Raw genomic sequence first — 22,136 nt, 5'->3', positions numbered from 1 at the left:
CAAAACTTATGTGATATATCTGTATTTACTTTCCTCTTCCTCCGTCGTTATTTTGGATTGCTGCTGCTTTGACACAGTCACGCCCAGGCCACCCACTAATTAGCCTTAGTTATACCGCTTTCAAATCATAGCACCGAGTTCATCTCACAGCAACGGTTTCATTTAACCTCCTGTTCCTAAACAAACTCCCCGAAATAAAACATCTGCAGAGGATTAACCGCAGTAAAACCAAAACCCCGACAGACGGGCCATAGTAGAGGTCAGATTTCTGCATAGATTCGACACTGCAAATGCAAGACTCTGTAGTTATTCTACCTGCTAACAATGACATTTTTCCCTGATTCACACCCACAAAGCACCTTCCCTCACACTGCAGGCATCGAGGGTGGGGGAATGCATTAATTAAAATCCTGCTGTGTAGGAGATATGCCTAATCGCAAACATGAAACAGAGAATAGTGAATTAAAGCACAGAATGAGTTCAGTTCCGTACTGTGTTTTTTTTTATCTTATTTGCCCACTCATCCTCCTATAGAGAAAGGAGTCAAGCCTGAAGGAAGGAAGGAAGGAAGGAAGGAAGGAAGGAAGGAAGGAAGGAAGAGGGCGATATTTAAAGGGCCTTTAATGAACTCAATGAATATTTTACTTCCATAAAGGAAAGCAGTAAATCATGAGTTCATGTTGTAACTTTGGATAAATGCATGATGTATCCATTATAGCTTGTCATAAAACATAAAATACTATGCCAAAAGACATTGTTAATGTACAAGTACCACGGCGTTAGTCATGCATGTGTCACCTGCAGCACTCCTTTAAGAAACCACATGTCTTTAATGCACTCCTCTCTGGCCATTCTTCCCCTCAGACGTAGAATAAAAACATGTGTCCGTCTTTCATTGTTCATGATAAATCTTAATAGTGAATCATATGTGATTCTCCGCTCCAGCAGTACTACAGGGCCAGCTTGGCATCCCACATTAGTGTGCCACATCCTCGTTAATACTCAGAGATTAATGTCAAATCATCCACACTCCCCCACTAGTCTCGCACCAGTCCATCTCGCCTGAAGCTATATATATTGAGGCATTGAACGTGGAATTGGATGGTTTGTCCTGGCATTGATTGACACTGAGAGATGGATCCAATCCGCCTCCTACCGCCCTTTCCTTCTGTTATTCTCGCCATCCCCCCTTTTTAGTTTTTTTTCTTTTTTCTTTCAGTCTGCCATATGTTTCAGTGAGCTGGACAGATTTGGCCAATCAGACAGCCGCCATTGTATTGCTGTCGGTATGAATAGAATGCGTGGAGAGACACATTGCCATTATGTAGCGACGATACGTTGTTCCTTTTCTTCACGTCTCTTTCACAGCGAATGTTCTTCTCAGTTGTCTCTGTCTGTCTGGCTGTCTCTCTTCCTCAGCTCTCATTGCATGTCCCGCCTTGCCTGGTTGAATACCTAACACTGCTGTGGTTTGACAAAGAGGGTCGAAACCTGAGCAAAGTGTGGCAGTGTCGGGTTACGGTGGCATTTGGCATGTGACTGTGCTGTTGCTGGTCCAAATTGTTTCTGATTGATATCTTGAGAAGATAGGGACCCAAGGGACCCACTGAGGTGACCCCAGGAGACCCCGATTTGCACGTGTTGCTTGTGCTCTTGGACTTGGATGCATTTGAAAATTAAATAACTAGATAATGTTCCCAGTTTGTTTGTTGAAATTGACAAAATGACTCCAATAAACATTGTAAATAGGTTAAATGTTTTGCATAGTTTTTGTAGTTCTCATTTCAAGTGGTTAAACATTGTATTTACTTCCAATCCCATTGCTGAGATCGAGGAATGTGACCCTGTTTGAAGCCAATAGGGAAAAGCAACATCAGCAGTTTACCCCAAATATCTACCCACCTATTTAAAAATGTAAATAAAAGTTAATGCAGTTAAAATATCTGTTTTCATTTATTGCTTTGCAACTTATTTCAAACACATATATGGCAGTTAAATTTAAACTAGCAAGTAGTTTTGCAGGAACTAATAGACATCTACAACACGATTCTTTTTTTTTTTTTTTTTGCGGTTCATCATTAGTTAGCACAGTTCCTTAGTATTGTAAGTTGCAACACAACCATCATACTGCCAAACCCTAGTTGTTAAACACAAACAAATCTTCTTTAAAAGCATTTTGTATAATAAATACATTTCAGAACAATAATTACCTTGAGGTTCATCCAGCAGAAATCAGTTCATGACTCTTTTTGGCTGCAGAGCTGCTGGCACCGACACCGGGTTTGCCCATGCGTGTTTCAGGGATTTGATGGAATTTCTCACACAAATGTTGTGGTAATTTAACTTTCCCAGCATGCTGTGTGACTTTGGATGACATTCTGCACCAGCCCACTCACCTCACTGTGGTTTGCGTGGCCCATGTCAGACCACAGTGATACTATAGTCAGCAGCTTATTCTGGCTTCCACCCGCAGCATGTTGGTCATGGTGTGTGTTCCAGCCATGGTGTGTTAGTGTGGGTGCCATGGGTAACAGACTGCAACTCTGTGTGACCAGCACTCCTTTTCACCGCCCCAAAAACCCATGCCATAGCAGACAAGGACACTCGCACAGTCCTCACTCAGAAACACACTCGGTGTCTCAACCTTCAGTTGTTGTATGTTTTAAGAAGATCACTTTCAATTTACTATTTCCCCATGTGGTGTTGTCCATTTTGACTTTGTATTTCCTGCTCAGCCACAACCACCATCCGCATTGACACATAGACAGCAGTATGTTTATGTCTCCTGAGGATTGACCAGACTTCCTTTTAAAATGTAGAAAATCCATCTGTACTAGACTTGATGTAAAGTAGTAGTTTCTGCATAATGGAATACCAGTTCTCATCTAAAATGAATAGACACGCTCAGATGTGTAACTAATGGAGCTAAAGTGCTATTTTCACCAGAGAAAAAGTTCCAGAGGGGAAACCACTTTATTGACATAGGAAATGTTGGAAGTGTCTGTTGGATTCAACCATTGGCTAAAGAAGCAATCCATGTTTCGACTTAATACTGGATACTAGAATGTTTTTTTCTTCGATCGTTGTGTTGCTTCATTTGGTAAGCAATTCAAGCAAAGGTCTTGCAGTTATTTTATTTCCCTAGAACAGGATATTTGTCATAACATAAAGGCTCCACCTGTAAAAAACATTTACCTGCTTCAAAACAGATTCCATGCAGAACCAGAGGAAGTGCAGTAATGTCCATGTGCTCTGTGCTGCATGATGCCAACACTGGGAAACTGAGAGAGGGTTCTCCTGTGGTTTTCACACCGGAATGGCTTCCCTTTCTGTATCACACCTTCTGCTAGCTGTTAGCCACATGGAGAGAGGCAGATAGTCACTTTGGGCACATTATTTTTCATTGACAGATTCAGAAGCAGAAATACCATCTGCACACGGTGTTCTATAAGCTGTAACACTGAAACTGTTATTTAAATCTATCATCAGTTGTCAGTTTTTCTAATGTATCAACTCTGCCCTCACATTCTGTTCTTCTTTAATGGTAGTGGTAGTCTAATTAGCTTGAAAGACACTCCAGTGTTTGTGTTTTTACCACAGTTGGGGATCACATAAACTGCTTTTTTTACTGCAGCAGCCACTGTCTTTCTTTCTGTCTTCAGTGATGGTGTTAGTGTAGTTATATCTCACAGCCACTAGGGGGATACCGTTTATGGTCAGGGTGGTCGCTTTGTGGAGGACTAGGATTTTTCTCCGTATGATCTGAGGGGTAATACGTGGATTTCTCCCACAGATGCACACACATACGGATCAAGACACACACAGAGCTATGTTTACTACACACATTCTGCAGGGCTGAGAAAGTGTGCTCTGTGAGTCAAAAGCACCAGTAACTCCTGCCACCCTCCCCAGAGTATCCGACATTACCATATGAGTGGCTACAGCCAGACAGCCTGCGTGTTTTGTGTGTGTGTGTGTGTGTGTGTGTGTTTGTTTGAGAGTGTAAGCGTGTGAAAGAGAAAGAGAGAGTGAAATGCCAATGTTTTTTTTACACGCAATAGCTTGTGTGAACACAATACTTATTTGCATGTGTGGGCACCAATGCATCTCTCACCTTCCCACTACTCAGAGGCTAAACGAAGTCTGTCTGGCAGTGGATGTCTATTGTGTAGTGCTAATGTGATAGCAGAGATTAGCATTGTAATCCATTTAGCATAGAGCAGCTAATCCACTTTATTACTGTTGAAAAGAAATCAGATAATATTGGCTAGCACCACTGTATCCGCCTTAATGATTTTAAGCTGATGGAAAATTACATTTAAGATATATTGATAATTACTGTTGCTGACAATGAAACGGGGATTAGTTGTTTTATTAAAAAAAAAAACATTATTAGCTTTGGTTTTTTTTATCAAGGGAATTAAGGTTGTGTACGGTCTACACTGAGTCGTTTTTCAGTTTGTAGATAGTGTGTGTAAAAATCATGCACCAGCTGTTTATTTCAGTTTATTTTTCAGCATTATGCACACTGCAGGTGGTTGTTTTGTATTGTATATTATTTAGAGTGCAGAGTTTGATATCAGGAGAGATGAAGTCTGCTGCAAGCCCAGGGTGACACTGCTGTGTTGATTGAAAAATAAAGAATACGAGGTAAAACTGCTATTAAATACTGATGGCAATTACTGTCCAAATGGGTCCATTAGACTTTGATTTGAATCGGGCCTTCTCCCTGACGTGTTCCCCTCCAGTCGCACTTTGCCTTGCGCTGCATGCTTGCGAACGCGCTGTGCACTCCCTGGTGGCCCATTTGTTTTGTTGGTGGTCAGATTGAGGGATAATACACAGGAGCTTCCCCTTGAAGCCCCTCTGCTCCCTGGTGACTGTGGCTCTGTCCCAACACAATACAACTCTATATTCAGCCATTGCCGTAGACTCTCTGCCCTTTAACTCTGCCCGGCAATTGACACTTCCCTCATTTACAGCGGGTGGTAAGCTGATACACACACATCTACACATACGTTCACATGCACACACATGCTGTGTGCAGTACGCATACGCACAGCGCTTCAAATTAACTCACCCGATCAGGTAGATTAGATAACCCCACCTGCTGAATCCGGCTCGCGCGGAAGTTTCTATTCTTTCTACCTGCCCTCTTTTCTTTCTCTTTTTCTCCCATTCGCCTTCTGGTCTTTCTTTGCAACTGACCCAGGAGCATACAATGGTTCCCAGTGAAAGTGTGTGAGGCTTTGATACACAGACTCCAGGTCCTTTGAGATCAGGATCACAAGCCAAGCAGGAGGCAGAGCGAGAGAGGAAGAATGAGTAGGGTGAAATCAGGGTGAAAGATGGTGCCTGTTTAAAGAAATGCCATGTTGTGAAACTGGATATCAGTAGAAGCAGCAGGAGTAGGGCAGGACGTATACTGCACCCTGTGCTCTCAGGTTTCTGTCTTGTCTGTACAATAGTTGATTAATGTTGAAGCAACGACAAAGAAAAGTTCTATTCAACTATAGAAGATATATATAGAAGGTTTTAGTTTGGTTTCTGTTTCAGTGCAGGATACAGTTGAGGACCGGATCAGTGACTGCCATTCAGTCACTTAGTGTAAAGAATGTTTAAATTGTTTTTGATGAAAAGACTCTATGAAAAGACTCTATGATGCATGGCGCACCAAAAAGCTATTAATCTCACTATATTGTGATTTGACCTGTTCTTAACTGTAAACCTTGCAAAGGAAGACTGAGATGGTCCCTAACAAAAGCCTGGTTTGATTTCAGTGGGTACAGCACCATTTTACTAAAGGGTTCCGTTCATAAACTTAGATCAGTTAAGCCTTCTTGACCTCTAATGAGCTTAATTCACGATGAATTAATCAGAAAGTAACTCGCCTGTCGACCAGACCATCTGCTTCTTGTCCAGTTATCTCCCATTGTTACCCATGAACCCTTAAGTGCTGGAGAGCACAGAGAACTACCAAGAGTCATCACAACTTTAACGAGACTCGCTTCGCACCTGTCCGTGAGCCCACAAAAGCTCTGCGTGTGTGAGAGCGTGTATTCTACCGGGTGCTGAAAGTTGCTTGCGTAGGTATGTGTCAAAACCGTGTGTTAGTGGGGAAATTACAGCCAGAGGACCAGATTTTTTTGAAAGGATCATTTGCAACACACCCTCTGCGTTTGTTTGTGTGTGACGATGTAAGCAGATGTTCCGGCACAACCCAGAACACTTCCATCACACCAATAGGTGTGCATGGGGCCAATTCTGTGCACTTTCTGCTGAGTGAGCACACCTAGGGGCTCACAAAGCACACATCTAGCACAGATGCCTAATTACTGTAATCACTTTTGAATGTCTGAAACAGTGATAGAGAAAGATGAGCTTCTCAGAAACAGCACTGTAAGCCATGACGCATGGGAATACGCTGTATGTGGTTGATGGACAATTTTGTCATAATTGTTTTTAAAAATACCTTTTTAATGGTACATTGGTCCCTTAATGCGCATTGTTTTTGTCCTAGGTGTCACCTTTGTTCCATTGCCAAGTCCTTGTGAAAGAAAATGTATCTCTATCTCACTTTGCTTCTGCTTGTTTTATCCCAGCTATTCTTTAAAAACATCATATATTTTCAGTTATATAATTTACTCTTTAATTATTACAGTTGCTACTAAGACAAAGAGGTAGTTGTTTTGCATCTTGAATCCCAAATCAATAAAAGTTCAAATAATAATCTAGTTTGAAGTATTAAAACCTTCAATGCGGTTGGCACTAATTCAATATATTTCAGTCACAGATTTGATATAATTCATTCATGGTTTTGTATATGTATTTTTAAAAAATGCTGTTATTCTTGTAATACCTGCAAAGCGCTGTGAGTGCCACAGTTATTATGTATTAATTGAATACATTAATTCTTAATGTGCTTCTTTGTTTTTCCAGATCCGGGTAGACGGCTCCTCCCGGGCTCAGCAGTACGAGACGGTGCAGGCGGTGGAGAACGGACCCATCCTCCGCGACATGGCCTTCTCTTCGGACTACCACTACCTCTATGTCATGTCTGAGAACCAGGTTAGAACACACACACACACACAAACTCACACCAGCACACACATCAAAAGTTCCCCCTGCTGAGTCAATATCATAACCACTGGCATTTATCATTTTCTTATGTCACAGGGTACAATAACCTTTGGTGTAGCGTGGAGGATTTCATTACAGCTTGGCTGGAGGAGAGAAGGGGATTAGATGGAATGTTGGGTGCTATGACCATGTCTTTTTGTAGAAACTCACTGTGAGGGTAGAGTTGGAGTGAATAAATGTGCTGAATTATAGGGAGAGAGGAGAGTGGTCTCAGTCCACTTGTGTGTGTATTTTGGTGTGTATGTCTGTGCACATATTCCCACATACACACTATCTCTCTTAGTACCTTTGATGACATGGAATGTGGAGCGAAATAGCAGCACTCTGTGTAATGGACACAGACACAGTGAGTCTGCGAACAGCTCTATCAGAGGCAAAACCTTTGCTAAAATAGCACCATGGAAAGTCCATGACACACATGCTGCGCTCACATAAATGCGGACACAGCCATGACTCACCGTGTTTTCACTTTCTCTTCATATTGCACACGAAAAAAAGACACACAGCTAAGTGCATGTGCGTACATTATATGTAATACGTGTATAAAGTAGACAAGAAAAGACAAGCAAAGGCACATTTGTCTGAACCAAAAGGCAGTTCAATGTGAGCAAAAATAAACAGACACACATAAATAGAGTTATTAGAAAAGTTGAACAAAAAAAAGTAGAAAATATCAAAATGAAGTTGATGAAATGCAGGCGCACACAGAAAAGTCCAAACCCCTGATGAATGAAATGAAATTGTGTGCTGAAGGAGTATTTGAACAGTAAACACACAAGCATTATCGTTTCATCAAGCACTGTTAAAGAGATAGTAATGAAATCGTTAAAGCCAAATAAGGTCACCAGTTCAGGAATCCATTGTGGAGCTCTCTCCTTTCAGTTACGCTAAGCCCCATTTATCGGTTATCATTATTAATGTGGCCGATAGAAATAATGTTGCAAAAGCTCAGAGTTCAGATAATATGCATATCATTCCCCCTCTCCCTTCTCTTTATCTCCTGCCACGCGTAATCACAGAAGGCCACTGCTGTTTCGTTGGCAGCGATAGCCCAGTTGCCCCCGTATATTGTCTGCAGCTTCCAGCGGATTATAGACCTCTCTGGCACCGTGAAAGTGTCGGTATTTCCTGACGTGTAGCGCAGTCTGTTTGTGTGTACGTGCGTAAATACGAGCACATTTTAAGAGCCCCAGATTTTCCTGATAACACTTTAAATATCAGAGAGTGGAAGGTGCCCTTTCAAATGCAGCTTTCATTCCCTCTCCTGAGGTCTCAGTCGGTCCGTCTGCAGAGAGAGTAGGAAAAGGAGGGGCGGGGGGGGACAAGTTAGTGGAATAAGGACATTTAGGATACCATTTTGTCACGGCATCCAATTACATTCAATCCCTCTTTTGTATAAATCTGTTAATCAGTAATGTTATTTTTTTTCTTCTCTTTTGGATTGTAGTGCGTGTAATTGGGCTTACAGAAGATATTACAGAATAACCAATGAATTATTATGAATACTTAATTTCCATTTCCCCCCATTATGTTGGATTCCTTTTTGTCTCGCTTTTATCGCCCAACATCGTGTTACAAATTTAGCATTTTTAATTTGCATGCCAATTAGCTTATATTGAAAAAAAGAAATCAACCAAGTGAGTTTGTAAGTGGTCCTGTGTGTGTGTGTGTGTGTGTGTGTGTGTGTGTGTGTGTGTGTGTGTGTGTGTGTGTGTGTGTGTGTGTGTGTGTGTGTGTGTGTGTGTGTGTGTTAGGCCTTCGGAGTAATAAGCCTATTAGCCTAGTTAGAGGGCTGACCTTCACTAACTGTTTAGGAGTAACATCTGGGAATTAATATACACACAAATATAGAAAGTAGTTAATGAAACATACACACAAACACATACTACTTTAATGCTGAAGGGTTTATAGAACAAAAACAAGTGTTGTAAGTGCATGAATGCAACTCAAAAGTGAATTCAAACCTTTTATATTTAGATTTTTGTTTACAGATCAAAACATTCCCACTAGATTTGTATGATACTGAAGTTATTACTAATATTTGATAACCAATCATTTCTGTAATTCATTTGACCGATACAGATATTTTTTGTATTTCAGCGCAATACTTTTCCCTATTCTTGTGTCAGTTGTCAGTTACACCTTAACTGTATGTCTTTATGCAAATTCAGCCAGCTGACAAACACTGCTTTATTGCCAGCGGTATCTGTCTGATTTACGGTTAAACACAGCACTGTTTCCAAGTGTCTGCAATCACTCAAGGAGATGAGCGCAAATGGCTTCATAGAGAACAATATTTTGGCATAGGAGGTTTGTTCTCACAGCTTTCTCTCCAGCAAGTTGGTCCTTGAAGGTTTCCCTGTAAACTGTAAGCTGAGTTATAGCCTGTCACGCTGTTGCCTCGGGTCAAAACAAGTTTTATTAAATCTCAACGTATGTGCTGGAAAACAAATAAATAAAGATACTAACATCCATTTTCCGATTTATTTAACAATTATCAGAAGCAATCTGTTGTTGCAAAAATAAATGCACGTTTTTGCACTTGTAACTAACAAATAAATCAGTCACATATCAAATGTGCCCGGCATGCCAAGCATTAATCAGCCCTCATACAGATAAGACATATGTTTTAAAGACCTTTTCCCTGATGACAATAAGATGGATTAATGTCTTTTTGAATTTCTTCTGTTGGCTTTTCGTTAACCTCACAAGGACAGCCAAGTTCAAAGGTCATGTCGTGGTCAGCCGCACATGCATGGGGGTTCTGACTAACCGTACTCCCTGCTGGATCAGAGCGGTGATTCAGAATAACAGCTTGCACAAACACACGTGCACATGCCAAATTCCCAGTGGTGGCAAACGCTATTAAAGCAGCCTGAGCTGGTCGATAGCAGAGGGCGGCCTGCTGTTTCAGGGGCCTGGGACTCAGACACTCAGAGAGAGTGTGATAGATGGAACAAGGGAGAAATACAGGAAGAGGAAACACATGATAGAAAGAGAGAAAGGGCAGGGGGGCCCACAACAGGAGGCTGAGAACAAAGTTAGTCGATACAGCTCCTCTCCTGCTGCTGTGGACCGAGAGACAGACCTCCTCTGGATCCTGGCTGGTGAGGGCGTCCAGTACAGGATCATGAGGGTCAGACTGTGATGCTGGAGAAGAGATGAGGAGGAGGAGAGGGACAGAGAAAGGAGATTAAGAAAGGATATGGCAGAAACTTGTACTGCATTGTCTGATTCTTGTGTGCTGATAGGTTGTTTTGAATGTTCCATACTTAATGCAAAAACCAGCCTCAACACTGATATTGTTTGGTCTGTGTGTGTTGGTCGTCATGGCAAAATGTGTACCTGGAGGCTCCTACTGTAGCGGGAAGTACCACAGAAGCAGTTTCAAGTTTTCTTTGCCAGGTGTTTATATGACTGCGGACAGATTTTGTGATCACGATAGCGTCCCAACGGTGCAAGATGCCAGCACGGAACTTTGCAGGTGTGTAGTTGAGATCAAAAAGGAAGGCAGAGTACGAAGATGGATGTGGTTTGAGTAATAGCGCCATAAGTAGGGGTGTGAGAAGTGGAGATGATAATAACTGTGATTGACTTGAGTTGCTCATACTTCGGATCCCAGCCGCTGAGAAAATGCTCCGTAAAATGCAAACCCTGTCCTCAATGCAATCCTCACTCTCTATCACAAAGTGAATTATATAAAAATGGCTCTCGGCTCAGTAATTTTCGTAAGTAATAAAAATGTATTTTGTCATATTGTTAGAAAACCCTTTTTTTTAATGTAAACTTGATAATTATCACGATCCCATCACAAAATAAAAGAATATGAACATGATTATTTTTGGTCTATAAGCACTGAAAGACGCTCTGATAATGTATGACAATGTATATCAGTCTAGTCTCATGTAAGTGGGATGTTAATGAACTATAAATAAATTACAATGTGGCAACTGGAACACCTCGATAGAGAAGTGTAACCTGCTCCAGGCAGGGGCATCACGCTGAGAGTAGCACTGCTCCCTGCTTGACTGTGTCATATTATACACTCATTAGAGAAGAAAGCTTCACATACCCATGCAGTGTCCTGTACTGCCTAAAATGGTCTCCGCATCCCAGTTGTTGTATTTTTCCTCATCCTTCATTTCATTTCTCTTCCATCCTTGCAATCAATCTTTTTTTTCTTCCTTTCCTCCATCCTGTGACTGTCCTCTTTGTTAGATTTGTTTTTCTTTCAGGATTATAGATTTTCCCCTCCTACCACCCCTATTCATTTCTAAAGGGATTTGTAAAGTGAATGAGGATTCAGCCTTTTGTGCTCCTTGTTCCTCCTTCTTCATCTCCTTTCTCTCCATCTTTATCCCATTTCTAACCACGACCCTTTGTCGTTTTTTACCCCACTTCACCCCCAATCCTCAATTTATTCACCATTGCTTATAGCGGAGTAATCTGTCATCCCTACTTCCTCATTAATCCAGTGATTGGCTGGCCTCTAATTGGATCTTCCTCTCTCTCTCTCTCTCTCTCTCTCTCTCTCTCTCTCTCTCTCTCTCTCTCTCTCTCTCTCTCTCATACACACAAGTCATCCTATTAGTGGGTTAAATAGATGTTCTGGTATAAAGAGGATAGTCAGATTATAGAATGGGCTGTGATTATGGATGTTAAGGTTGGTGTTTGAGTGACAGGGGCAGGTCAATCCCACTGTTAATATTAGCCGCCGCTGTTCTTCACCACTATGTTACTAACCTGTTAACACTGGTTCATCCGTCAACCACAATGAGGACGTCTGGGGAGGATGAATGAGGTGGTGTCAGGGGAGGTTGGGGGATCATTTCACGGTTTAGCTCAGTGTGTAAATTAAAAAGTACAAATCACACACTTACAAAGCGTTCTGTTTTAGTAGGAGCCATAAACTTATTGTAGAGAGGGGAAAACCACCTTCCATGAAATAATGAACAGTTATTGAAGTCAACAGTGGAATGGGACGTTAGCACAAAGGTGATTGCATGAGGTGGAGAATATGAATTGAATTATGCTACCCTTTTTGTGTCCATGTTCCTCCCTGAACACATTAAGTTTCAATGCTAAAAATCAAACATCAGTATAAAAAAAACCTTGGTTTATTGATTAAAGATTGAAAGATAATTACAGTTATATTTTGTCTTGGTTTCTTTTGTATACTTTCTTCTTTCCTGTTGTGCTATTTATCAATCTAGATTGTTTTGGTGTGAGTTGAGATGTCTGCCTTCTCTCAAATGATTTGGGACTAAATTACACTTTGTTTGTGGTGATCAAAGTGTCGAAAGATTTATTCGAAAAACTCAAAAGCAATTTCTCTTTGCAGAAATCATGACCTGTATATTCAAGATTATCCCAGAACTTGTTGTGAGCAGTACCATATAGGAACTAGTTTCTTTCAACCATAGTTCCTATGTATGGTTATTTTTCTTAATTTTGGGATGAACTGTCCCTTTTAACTCTTTAAGTAAAAAGTAGACAAGAAATCTCCAAATTTACCAGACACACATCTCGTTACATGAATCCGACAAGTTTACCAGAATTTTTTTTTGTGGCGTTCTTTGTTATAAAATGCAGACGACCATGAGATAGCATTACTAACTGTATTTAGTGCATGTTGAAATCTACTATGCCACATTACATTACAGTCATTTAGCAGACGCTTTTATCCAAAGCGACTTACAATCAGTAGTATATTACATATCATTCACCCATTCACACACTGATGACAGAGCTACCATCAGACTCTACCTAACATTCATCATCCAGTCCACACCGATGGCAACTTTGGGTTAAGTATCTCGCCCAAGGACACATCGACTGCCGAAGCCGGGTATGGGTATCCCATCCTCTGATTGGAGAACTACCTTGCTCTCCACTACGCCACAGCCGCCCACACATCTTTGTCAAATGTCTGTGCAGTCAAAAGGACACTTCTGTTGAACCCAATCATAATAAATGAACTTGAATGAATGTGATTGTGATAGAATACATTTATGTGATTTGACATGTTTCCCAGGGCATTTGGGAGCAGTTCAGTTTTCTTTGTGTGTCTTAGTCATTCAATCCCTCCTCCAATATTCCCATAGTCATACCAATACCCTCCAGCAACACTGGAAACATGAATTTACCTGCAACCAACTGTTTGGTCATAACATATCAAGTACGTTCCTACTTGGTTTTCTTGCTTAAGTCATTTTCTTTTTTTAAACAAACCAAGGTTCTTACATTCAGCATATAAACTGTTGCTCGAAAGTGCTGCGACTGCCACACTCATGGCGTTAATTATTCATATTCACTGTAGCAAATGCAGATCTGTACGTGTGAATTATTGAAAATGTGTACTATAGTGGGGTGAGATCGTTCAAAGTCAAATGCTTTTTTTTCTGTTTCGAAACCCCCCTGGGGGGAAAGCCGACAAGCTCATTTGTGGAAGTATCGCATCTTTGCATCTCATCAAAGATGTTTAACACCAGCATCCTTTCATTTCTATCAGCGGGTAACTTTTTACCACATCCCTTACAGTCTTCCTCAGCCCTCTTGTGTGAGGCTGTGAGTTAGGAAGGTGTTTAGATGTGTGCATATTAAGTTGTGTCCCAGTTTAGCTGCAGGCTGCTGTGGTCTTCCAAGGCAAGTGAACAGAGCTGATGTGTTGCAGTCATCGCTGCCTGAAACACTTCTGAAAAATGTCAACGAAGTGGGGCAGACAAGGTTGGGGAGAACTTCCTTATACTGTTGTCTGTATCTAGTGTTTTTTTTTTATTATATTATACTTTACAACACACAGACACTTTTTTAAATGTGTCACTCATATGAGTCATCGTCAGCATCTCCTGTCAATGTCTTGCCTGGAAACCATCCAAACTGTGCACTCTGTCAGAGTAATACAGGCCTTACTTTCACCCAGGCTATGCCCAAGGGCAAGATGAGGCAGCCTGTGCAAAAAATGTGCTTGTGTAGGTGTGCGTGTGGCTACACTCCTAGCACCTGCCAATGGGAGAAATGACATTTCAGACTAAATGCAAATCATGTTTGTGCACTGAAGGGTCGGACCTAACCCCACATCTTAAATGCACTTTACCTTGACATCAATTATGTCTTCAGCATGGTTCTAGCACTGGAGGACTGACAGTAATGGGGCAACATTAGCATGATTAGGGCAAGTTCTGCTGTAAGAATTTATTGTAGCTGAGCTGAGCATCCTGCAGCTTTTTTGTTGCTCATTTGGTGAGCGTAGACATACCAAACATGACAGATGGTAAAAACATAGCAGAGCATTCCTCATGCAGGAAATTCTAATCTGTAAACTGTTATTAGTAAACTGCCTGAAGCTTGTTTAAATGCCGTTTTTGTGTAGGGGCGGGTGGGGGGCTTACCGTCTTTGGAATGGAAAGATAAGTGGAAATGATAGATTGTATCCGAGCTGTTTGTCATGCGCTGACAATCCTGACAGCGCAATGGATGGCTTTCTCATTTGACCTCCGAGAACCTCAAATGAAAACAATATTGCACTTGCAGCCACTGGCCCGCTCTGTTAACTGAGTTTATGATATAACACCGTCGGTTGGCGGTTGACGGATTGAGCGGTGCGTCAGCTGTGACGAGGCAGTGGGTCGTTGATGTGTCCCTCGCTTCATTTGACTCCCACGTCAATCTGTCCTCCATCCAAATGGAGAGGAGACAGGTGGGACATTAGAGGACAAGGAGGAGAGATAGGCACCAGTAAATGTACGAAGGAATAAACAACAGGATGATATTCGCTGAGACACACCTGAAAACAGAGACGGACCAGAGGTGAATAGAATCGACTACTTGGAATAAAAAAACTGCCCTGGATTCCTAGGGCCACTAAAAGAGCATCTACACATGGTGGCAGGCTGATGGAAAAATGGAGGTCCTTCCTATTTTTACATGAATAATGATGTTACTTTATCATGTTTAATGATTTTGGCTGATTTGCTTGCGATCATCTGCATAACTTGGCAATATTCAATTGGTCGTTGGCAGCAATCTATCCATGACAAAAGTTCAAAACGACTAAATACAATTATGTTACATACTGTTAACCAAATGATGTTTATTTATTTCTTCCACTAGGGCAATACTAGTGATGCAGTGCCAGCATTGTGCCAAACTAATGAAACAAACTCAAACCAGGGAAGGAGAAAAAGACGAAGCTAGCCTGGGGGGGGAAGAAAAGGAAAGATAAGAGAAGTTCAGAGTGCCCAAGGGCTGTGAGGCAGGATTGGGCTATCACTTTAATTCCTCTCTCTGTTCATTTGGAGTGGTAGAGTTTGGCTGCAGGTGGAATCCCAGTTTAATTACAAGTGGAGGGGGCAGGAAAAGAGTAGGATAAAGAGAGGAATAAGGATGAGGGAGAAGAATTAGTTATTAATAAAAAGTCTGCAGATTTATTAAATGATCACTTTCCCACTGCAGGTTGACTTGGAGGCCCCTGGCTTTATGTAAGGGGGGGGGACAGAGAGAGAGAGAGAGAGAAGAGGAGGAGAGGAAGGAAAAACAAAGTCAGGCTTTATCATCTCCTCAGTTTAATGATGAAGATCTTGAAGTGCAAATTCTGAATCCACTTAAAGGGAAGACTCTTCCTCCTCTCTCCCTTTGACTCCCATCTTCCACAGACACAATGGGACACACACACACACACACACACACACACACACACACACACACACGGTTATATACTGTATATATACTTTGATGCCATTGTGCCACCACAGTAAATGATCAAGCAAGTCTTCATCTCTCTCCCCACACATTAAGGCATCAAGTACTTCTGTGATCTTGGCCTTTTTTTTTTTTAAAAGCACGATTATATTCAGCAGCTTCCATCTCTCCCCATTGTGAGAGGAGGGAGAGTGCTGGGTGTAATGGATGTCATTTGCTCACCTGAAATAAATGCCATGCACCCCATCCTTTGTATTTATGCCTGCTGATATGATAGCCCAGCCATAGAGAAGAGACAGCGAGCCATAATGGTTGCCTCTCTGGCAAAAGCCCACGAAGAAGAATGCATGAAATGAATGTGATATCGAGATGAGAGAGACAAGGGGTGCATTGGGTCGTTTAGCCACCAAATCCCTCAATTTCTTTTCATAAAAGAAGGGACAAAAGTGTGGCCAGCTTGAGTGTGTGTGTGTGTGTGTGTGTGTGTGTGTGTGTGTGTGTGTGTGTGTGTGTGTGTGTGTGTGTGTGTGTGTGTGTGTGTGTGTGTGTGTGTGTGTGTGTGTGTGTGTGTGTGCCAGATAGAGAACGGAGGCTTTGGAGAGATGATGAATGTATGATCTTACACACCTCAGAGCGTCTGAGTGACAGAGAAAGACAGACAGCCAGGCAGAATGAATGATATCAGGATCTGCGCTCTGGAACAGAGGATCCACATTGGCACCCATCACTTCTGCTGGGCTCTGAATGTGATGTGTGTTTGTTTTTGTGTGTGTGTGTGTGTGTGTGTGTGTGTGTGTGTGTGTGTGTGTGTGTGTGTGTGTGTGTGTGTGTGTGTGTGTGTGTTTTATCTGTTGAGAAAACCATTTCCCCCAGATGCAGGCATCTGAGGCCTCGATAGGCATCAGGAGGTCTCTTCCATTCTCCAAAGTCTAAATCCGTGTGTGTTTTTTTTTTTGTATTTGTGTGTACATGTGGGTGGTGTGTGTATCGGCCTATCTGCCACCGATGAAGTGTTAAATTATAAAGCTTTCCGATATGGTGGCATTGTTTGCTACAGTTCTGTGTGGGTGCTTAGCTTTTATGGCAGATCAGGAGGTGACAAACCACTCGATGCGGCGACATGGCTACGTAGATTACATAAACGTGCACGGATATACACACACGCACACACACATCGACGGGGGAGATTGCGGTTTCATACACTCTCATGATAAGGCTTTGGCAGCTGAAATCCCTCCGTAGGCTAACACAATGGCCTTTCTCCTTCGTGACTACCAGGTTATTTAGCCGGCAGTGAGCTGAGGCAGTGGTAGATCTTAGGAGGACGGAGCAGGCTGGGTGGAGAGAGACGGGAGGGAGGGAGGGAGGGAGGGAATCTATCATGTGAGATGCAACGAGGATCAGTGTTGGGTTTGATGCACGCACACTTTCACCACTATCTCTCCGATTCCATCTCAAACTCATTCCGTTTATCTACCTAATGCAAACACGTCTCTACACAGTAGGGAGGGCGAGACATGCCAGCAATGTTTTTTTTTCCCACCCAAAGCACACACCCTCGCTTAACACACTATGATTCACTTGCATTGTTTTTTAATCTGTACTAGCATGCGAGCAGGATTCCTCTTGACTTTGACAAGGAGATACACCCCCTCTTAATTCATTCAGCTGTGTGTGAATCTGTCTCAGTGTGTGTGTGTGTGTGTGTGTGTGTGTGTGTGTGTGTGTGTGTGTGTGTGTGTGTGTGTGTGTGTGTGTGTGTGTGTGTGTGTGTGTGTGCCTGAGTAGCCTATTTATAGTACTTGTAGAGATACGCAGAAGAGAAAATAAATGTAGAGAACAAGAGAGAGAATGATGTAGTGGTGTGTTGTTGAAAGTATCTCCATAGTGCCAGTGTCTGCCTTCAGTGATAGTATGCATCTTTGTGGTTCACACACATCTGCCTGCACACATGTTGAAATATGATTTCCACCACGAGTGTGTGCAGAAGTGTTGTGTATTGAGTGTGTGTTTTTATTTGAGAGATGTGCTGTGATATAGTCATCCAACAGAGTGAACCGGCTGAGCTGAAGAGATTCCAACACGCATATAGGCGTTCCTGATCTCTGGTTACATTCAGTCATGCCCTACATTGGATGGTTTAATTATGGTTCTTTTTGATTTACTCAAATATGGAATTTAGTCAGTAAAATGTGCTGTGGAGACATGTATAGTTGCATCACTTATATCCGGAGGTGTAAAGATCCAAAATAATTTGATCCTCACCACCTACTGGAGCTGGTGCACAAGGTATGGAGATTAAATGAGTGCACCTCATCATTGCCATTTTGTCTTTAAGCAAGGCACTAGATTAACATCTTCCCAAGAAAGTCGCACAGGTGTTGATTTCCTGTTCTGACCTAAAAAGTAATTTGTACACAGTGATAGTATGACCATCTGTCTTCCAGTGAAGAAACATTTGTTCAACAAACCTGGGAATGTGGCAGAGAAAGGCAAAATACTTGTTTACCTTCATCTAAAATGTGTGTTTCATAACTGAAATTCCAGTACGTGTGCAGGCACACAAACACACACACACACACACACACGCAGCTTTACCCTCATAATAACCCAATATCAGTCCCACACTGATGATGTCGTCTCTCTTTCCCGGCTGTCATTCGGTGAGCGCTGTGAGAGACAGCGGTCATCCACCGATGACGGCTCATTAATCAAAAGTGCCAGCGACACCTTTTATTGCATCAAGCTGTTACCATGGTGACAAGAGCAGGGGGGCGGATGAGATCTACCTCGGCTTTGCCCCTTGCTCTGGTTCACTCAAGGCCCATGCCAATCAATGCCAGTCAGCGGCAGTTTGAATTGGCAGGGCTATACATCATAAGAGATGGACTGCTCTCCCAAGTGGCCAAGTTTTCCATATGGAGCCAGTGGGGAGAGATGGAAGCTGTCAAGCAGTTACATTTTCATGGAAAAATACATTATATTCTTACTAAACCTATTCTTTTTGTTTGTTGTTGTATTATACAGTTTATGTAAGTCTCTAGATGGTTAGATTTTGTCTTACTATTCTTTCAAAATATAAGACATTTTTATTTAATTTTTTTAATAAAAACTCCAACTCCCTCTACACTTTTATTTTCACTCTCTTTTGGAGGTTACCTGTAAGCCATTACTGGTGGTGTACATGGAATATAATTCCATTATCCTTGTCTAACCTGAGGAGGGTTTTCTAAGTTGGCAAGTAATTGAAAATAGTATTTCAATGCCACTATTCCATGTTGTCATTGTCATAGATTCATTTTTTCTTTTATCTATGAAAAACCTAGAGGCACACACACACACACACACACACACACACACACACACACACACACACACACACACACACACACACACACACACACACACACACACACACACACACACACACAACACACACAGGCACACACATCTGAAGCAGCATGCAAATACATTCTTATCACATTTAAATTCCTTCCATCATACACTAAACATTTCTTTTCTATTTCATATTATCTGTCTATTTCCTGGTAATGTTTCCTTTTAATATTGTACTCTACATCATATCTAATCCTTGTTTGTTTCTCTGCAGTTGTCAAGGGTGCCGGTGGAGGCCTGTGGTCAGTACTCAACCTGCAGTGAATGTCTCGGATCTGGTGATCCCCACTGTGGCTGGTGTGTCCTGCACAACATGTGAGTGTTACCAGAGCTGACACAGATATGAACACACACACACACACACACACACACACACACTTAAACTCACATGCATCCATGCTTTTCTTTTTCCCTTTCTTTCTTCAGCCGTACAAACACTGTTTTCTCACTCTCCCCCTTCCATTCACAGAGCCTCACACATATTAACCAGACAGTCTGGGGGGGGTGCTGTGTTTGGGTTGTTAGCCTCCCCTACCTCCATGACGCCTGGGCCCATGCCCAGCACTCCATCCCTTGCAGCCCTTGAGCATTCAGGGACTCCCTCTGGCCAACCCAGGCCAAGTCTCAGATTGCTTTCCTGGGGCTCGGCCTTGTGCCAGCGGCCCCCTTAGATCCATTACCAAACCTACCCACTTGCATTGTTTACCAGCCCTGAAACCAGAGCCTGGTGAGAGCACAGACACTGGCGGGCACTGCCAGGGCTTACATGGGCACCGCTCCAAACTTCAGGAGTTAACACGAGGAGAGTGATAGCTTATGTTAGTGCAACTGGACTTGGAACTGTTGAATGAGGTTTTTTTGCTTTACATTTAAGCTTGTTGTCTGTCTGTCTGTCTGTCTGTCTGTCTGTCTGTCTGTCTGTCTGTCTGTCTGTCTGTCTGTCTGTCTTTCACATGCGCACAGGTGCACACACATAGATACACACAAATGCACACACACCCCAGCTGCTGTCAAACCCTCGTCCCTCAAGATTAGAGCGGGAGATAATGCTTGCTGGGGGCAGGGAGATTTCCCACTCCACCGTAAATTGAAAATTGGTTTCTTGTGTTGGTGATAGCCCTTGGGTAGAGGGAGTGTGTGTGTGTGTGTGTATGTTTTTTCATGTGTGTGTGAGCGAGACCAAGTACATTTAGCACCTTCATCCCTGCTGGCACTGAGGAGACATGACGAGGTGCAGAGAAGCAGTCTGAGAGGAACGTACGCAGTGAAACACAGGAATGGAGGAAGATGGACAGAGGAAGGGAGTGACAGATAGACTGAGAAAATAAGAGATGATTGTTGAGAGAGGTAGATAATACACTAGTTAATCCTGGGGAAGACAAAAAGTAAAGATGGTCATCCTGGATGCAAACTTTTAATAGAGAAGAGCTGTGAAAGAGGGATGAAATGTGATAAATTGACGGAGATGTGAAAATGGTCTTTTGTAGGTTTGTGTGCAGCAGAGTGTAGGAAGGAGAAATGGAGAATGAATGTGTTTGAGGTCTCCAGGGTAGAAAGTGCATTAGCAGACAGAGGTAACACTCTGATGGGTTATGGGTCACCAACCAGAGGTTAGAGGCAAAGTCTCACACACACACACACACACACACACACACACACACACACACACACACACACACACACACACACACACACACACACACACACACGGCCATGCATGAGTGCATAATGCTTCAGTCCAGATTTTCATGCTTATCACAATTTCTGGTATTGAACTCCTTCTCTTAACACTCCATACTTTAACCAAACATTAATCAACTATTTAGTGTATTCTAGCAGATCATTTATCATTTCATTTAAAAATAAATTGTCTAAGATAAAGGAGCAGGATCAATGTAAACAACAAATTTAGGGTAATCAGTGAGCAGCCACCATGCAGATATTTGACACTCGGATTGTGTTTGCAATTTAAATCAAATATCTTAAGTGTGTCTGAAGATGGTCCCCATGTGAGTGCAGGTGTGTTTCTGTGTGTGCTTGTGTGTGTGTGTGTGTGTGTGTGTGTGTGTGTGTGTGTGTGTGTGTGTGTGTGTGTGTGTGTGTGTGTGTGTGTGTGTGTGTGTGTGTGTACAAACCCATTAACACCCTGGACATCCTCCTAGTCAGAGCAAATGGGTGGCCACAGATTGGCCTGTCACACTTAGTCTGACCGAATCGGCTCACCTCAGCTCACCCCTTCCTTCACTCACACACACACACACACACAACACACACACACACACACACACACACACCTTTTTTAGCTGGAGAATTAGTGTCATGTTGCCAAAACAAGAATAGTACCCAGACAGAGAGAAAATAACCAAAATGCCACTCTAGTGGATCTCAGGTGTCTCATGTGTTTGACCATCAGAAGGGCAGAGGGGGAGATTACAGGTGTGTTTTGTGTATGTGTGTGTGTGTGTGTGTGTGTGTGTGTGTGTGTGTGTGTGTGTGTGTGTGTGTGTGTGTGTGTGTGTGTGTGTGTGTGTGTGTGTGTGTGTGTGTGTGCATGTGACTCTAGGTTTTGGCTTTCTTTCACCCTTCAAGCACACAGACAGACAAAAGTAAAAATGCACAACTCAGTGTGATCGCTTGACCACAGGTTTACCTTTCCCAAAGTCCCTCTTCATCGCTCTCCATCCTCCAACTTGTGAGTTCTTGTTGAAACTGAAGCTCTGTTATTAGCATCTGAGATATGTATTTTGTCAGGTGCTCATACAAACATTAACACTACTCATTTTTTTGCTTGTTAACTAAACATTTGGCTTACTATGAGCATTTTTCTTTGTTTTAACAATTAAAAAAAATGTTCTACAGATAATGATAATGCAAAAATAGTTGACTTGGCAATTTAGAAA

At 42.3% G+C, this 22,136-nt stretch overlaps 1 protein-coding gene across 1 annotated transcript in view; it reads left to right on the top strand.

The window, feature by feature from the left end:
- Positions 1-22,136, top strand: part of plxna4 (plexin A4) — a 194,632-nt gene that overhangs the window by 98,452 nt on the left and 74,044 nt on the right. The window contains exons 3-4 of the mRNA XM_054624328.1: positions 6,940-7,068; positions 19,451-19,551. Of these exons, the coding sequence (XP_054480303.1) occupies positions 6,940-7,068; positions 19,451-19,551 (230 nt within the window). The remainder of the gene's footprint in view (positions 1-6,939; positions 7,069-19,450; positions 19,552-22,136) is intronic.

This window comes from Anoplopoma fimbria, chromosome 23 (assembly GCF_027596085.1).
Source record: "Anoplopoma fimbria isolate UVic2021 breed Golden Eagle Sablefish chromosome 23, Afim_UVic_2022, whole genome shotgun sequence".
Lineage (NCBI taxonomy): Eukaryota > Metazoa > Chordata > Actinopteri > Perciformes > Anoplopomatidae > Anoplopoma > Anoplopoma fimbria.
Note: the sequence above shows the minus strand (reverse complement) of the source record. Positions and strands in the feature narration are given on the sequence as shown.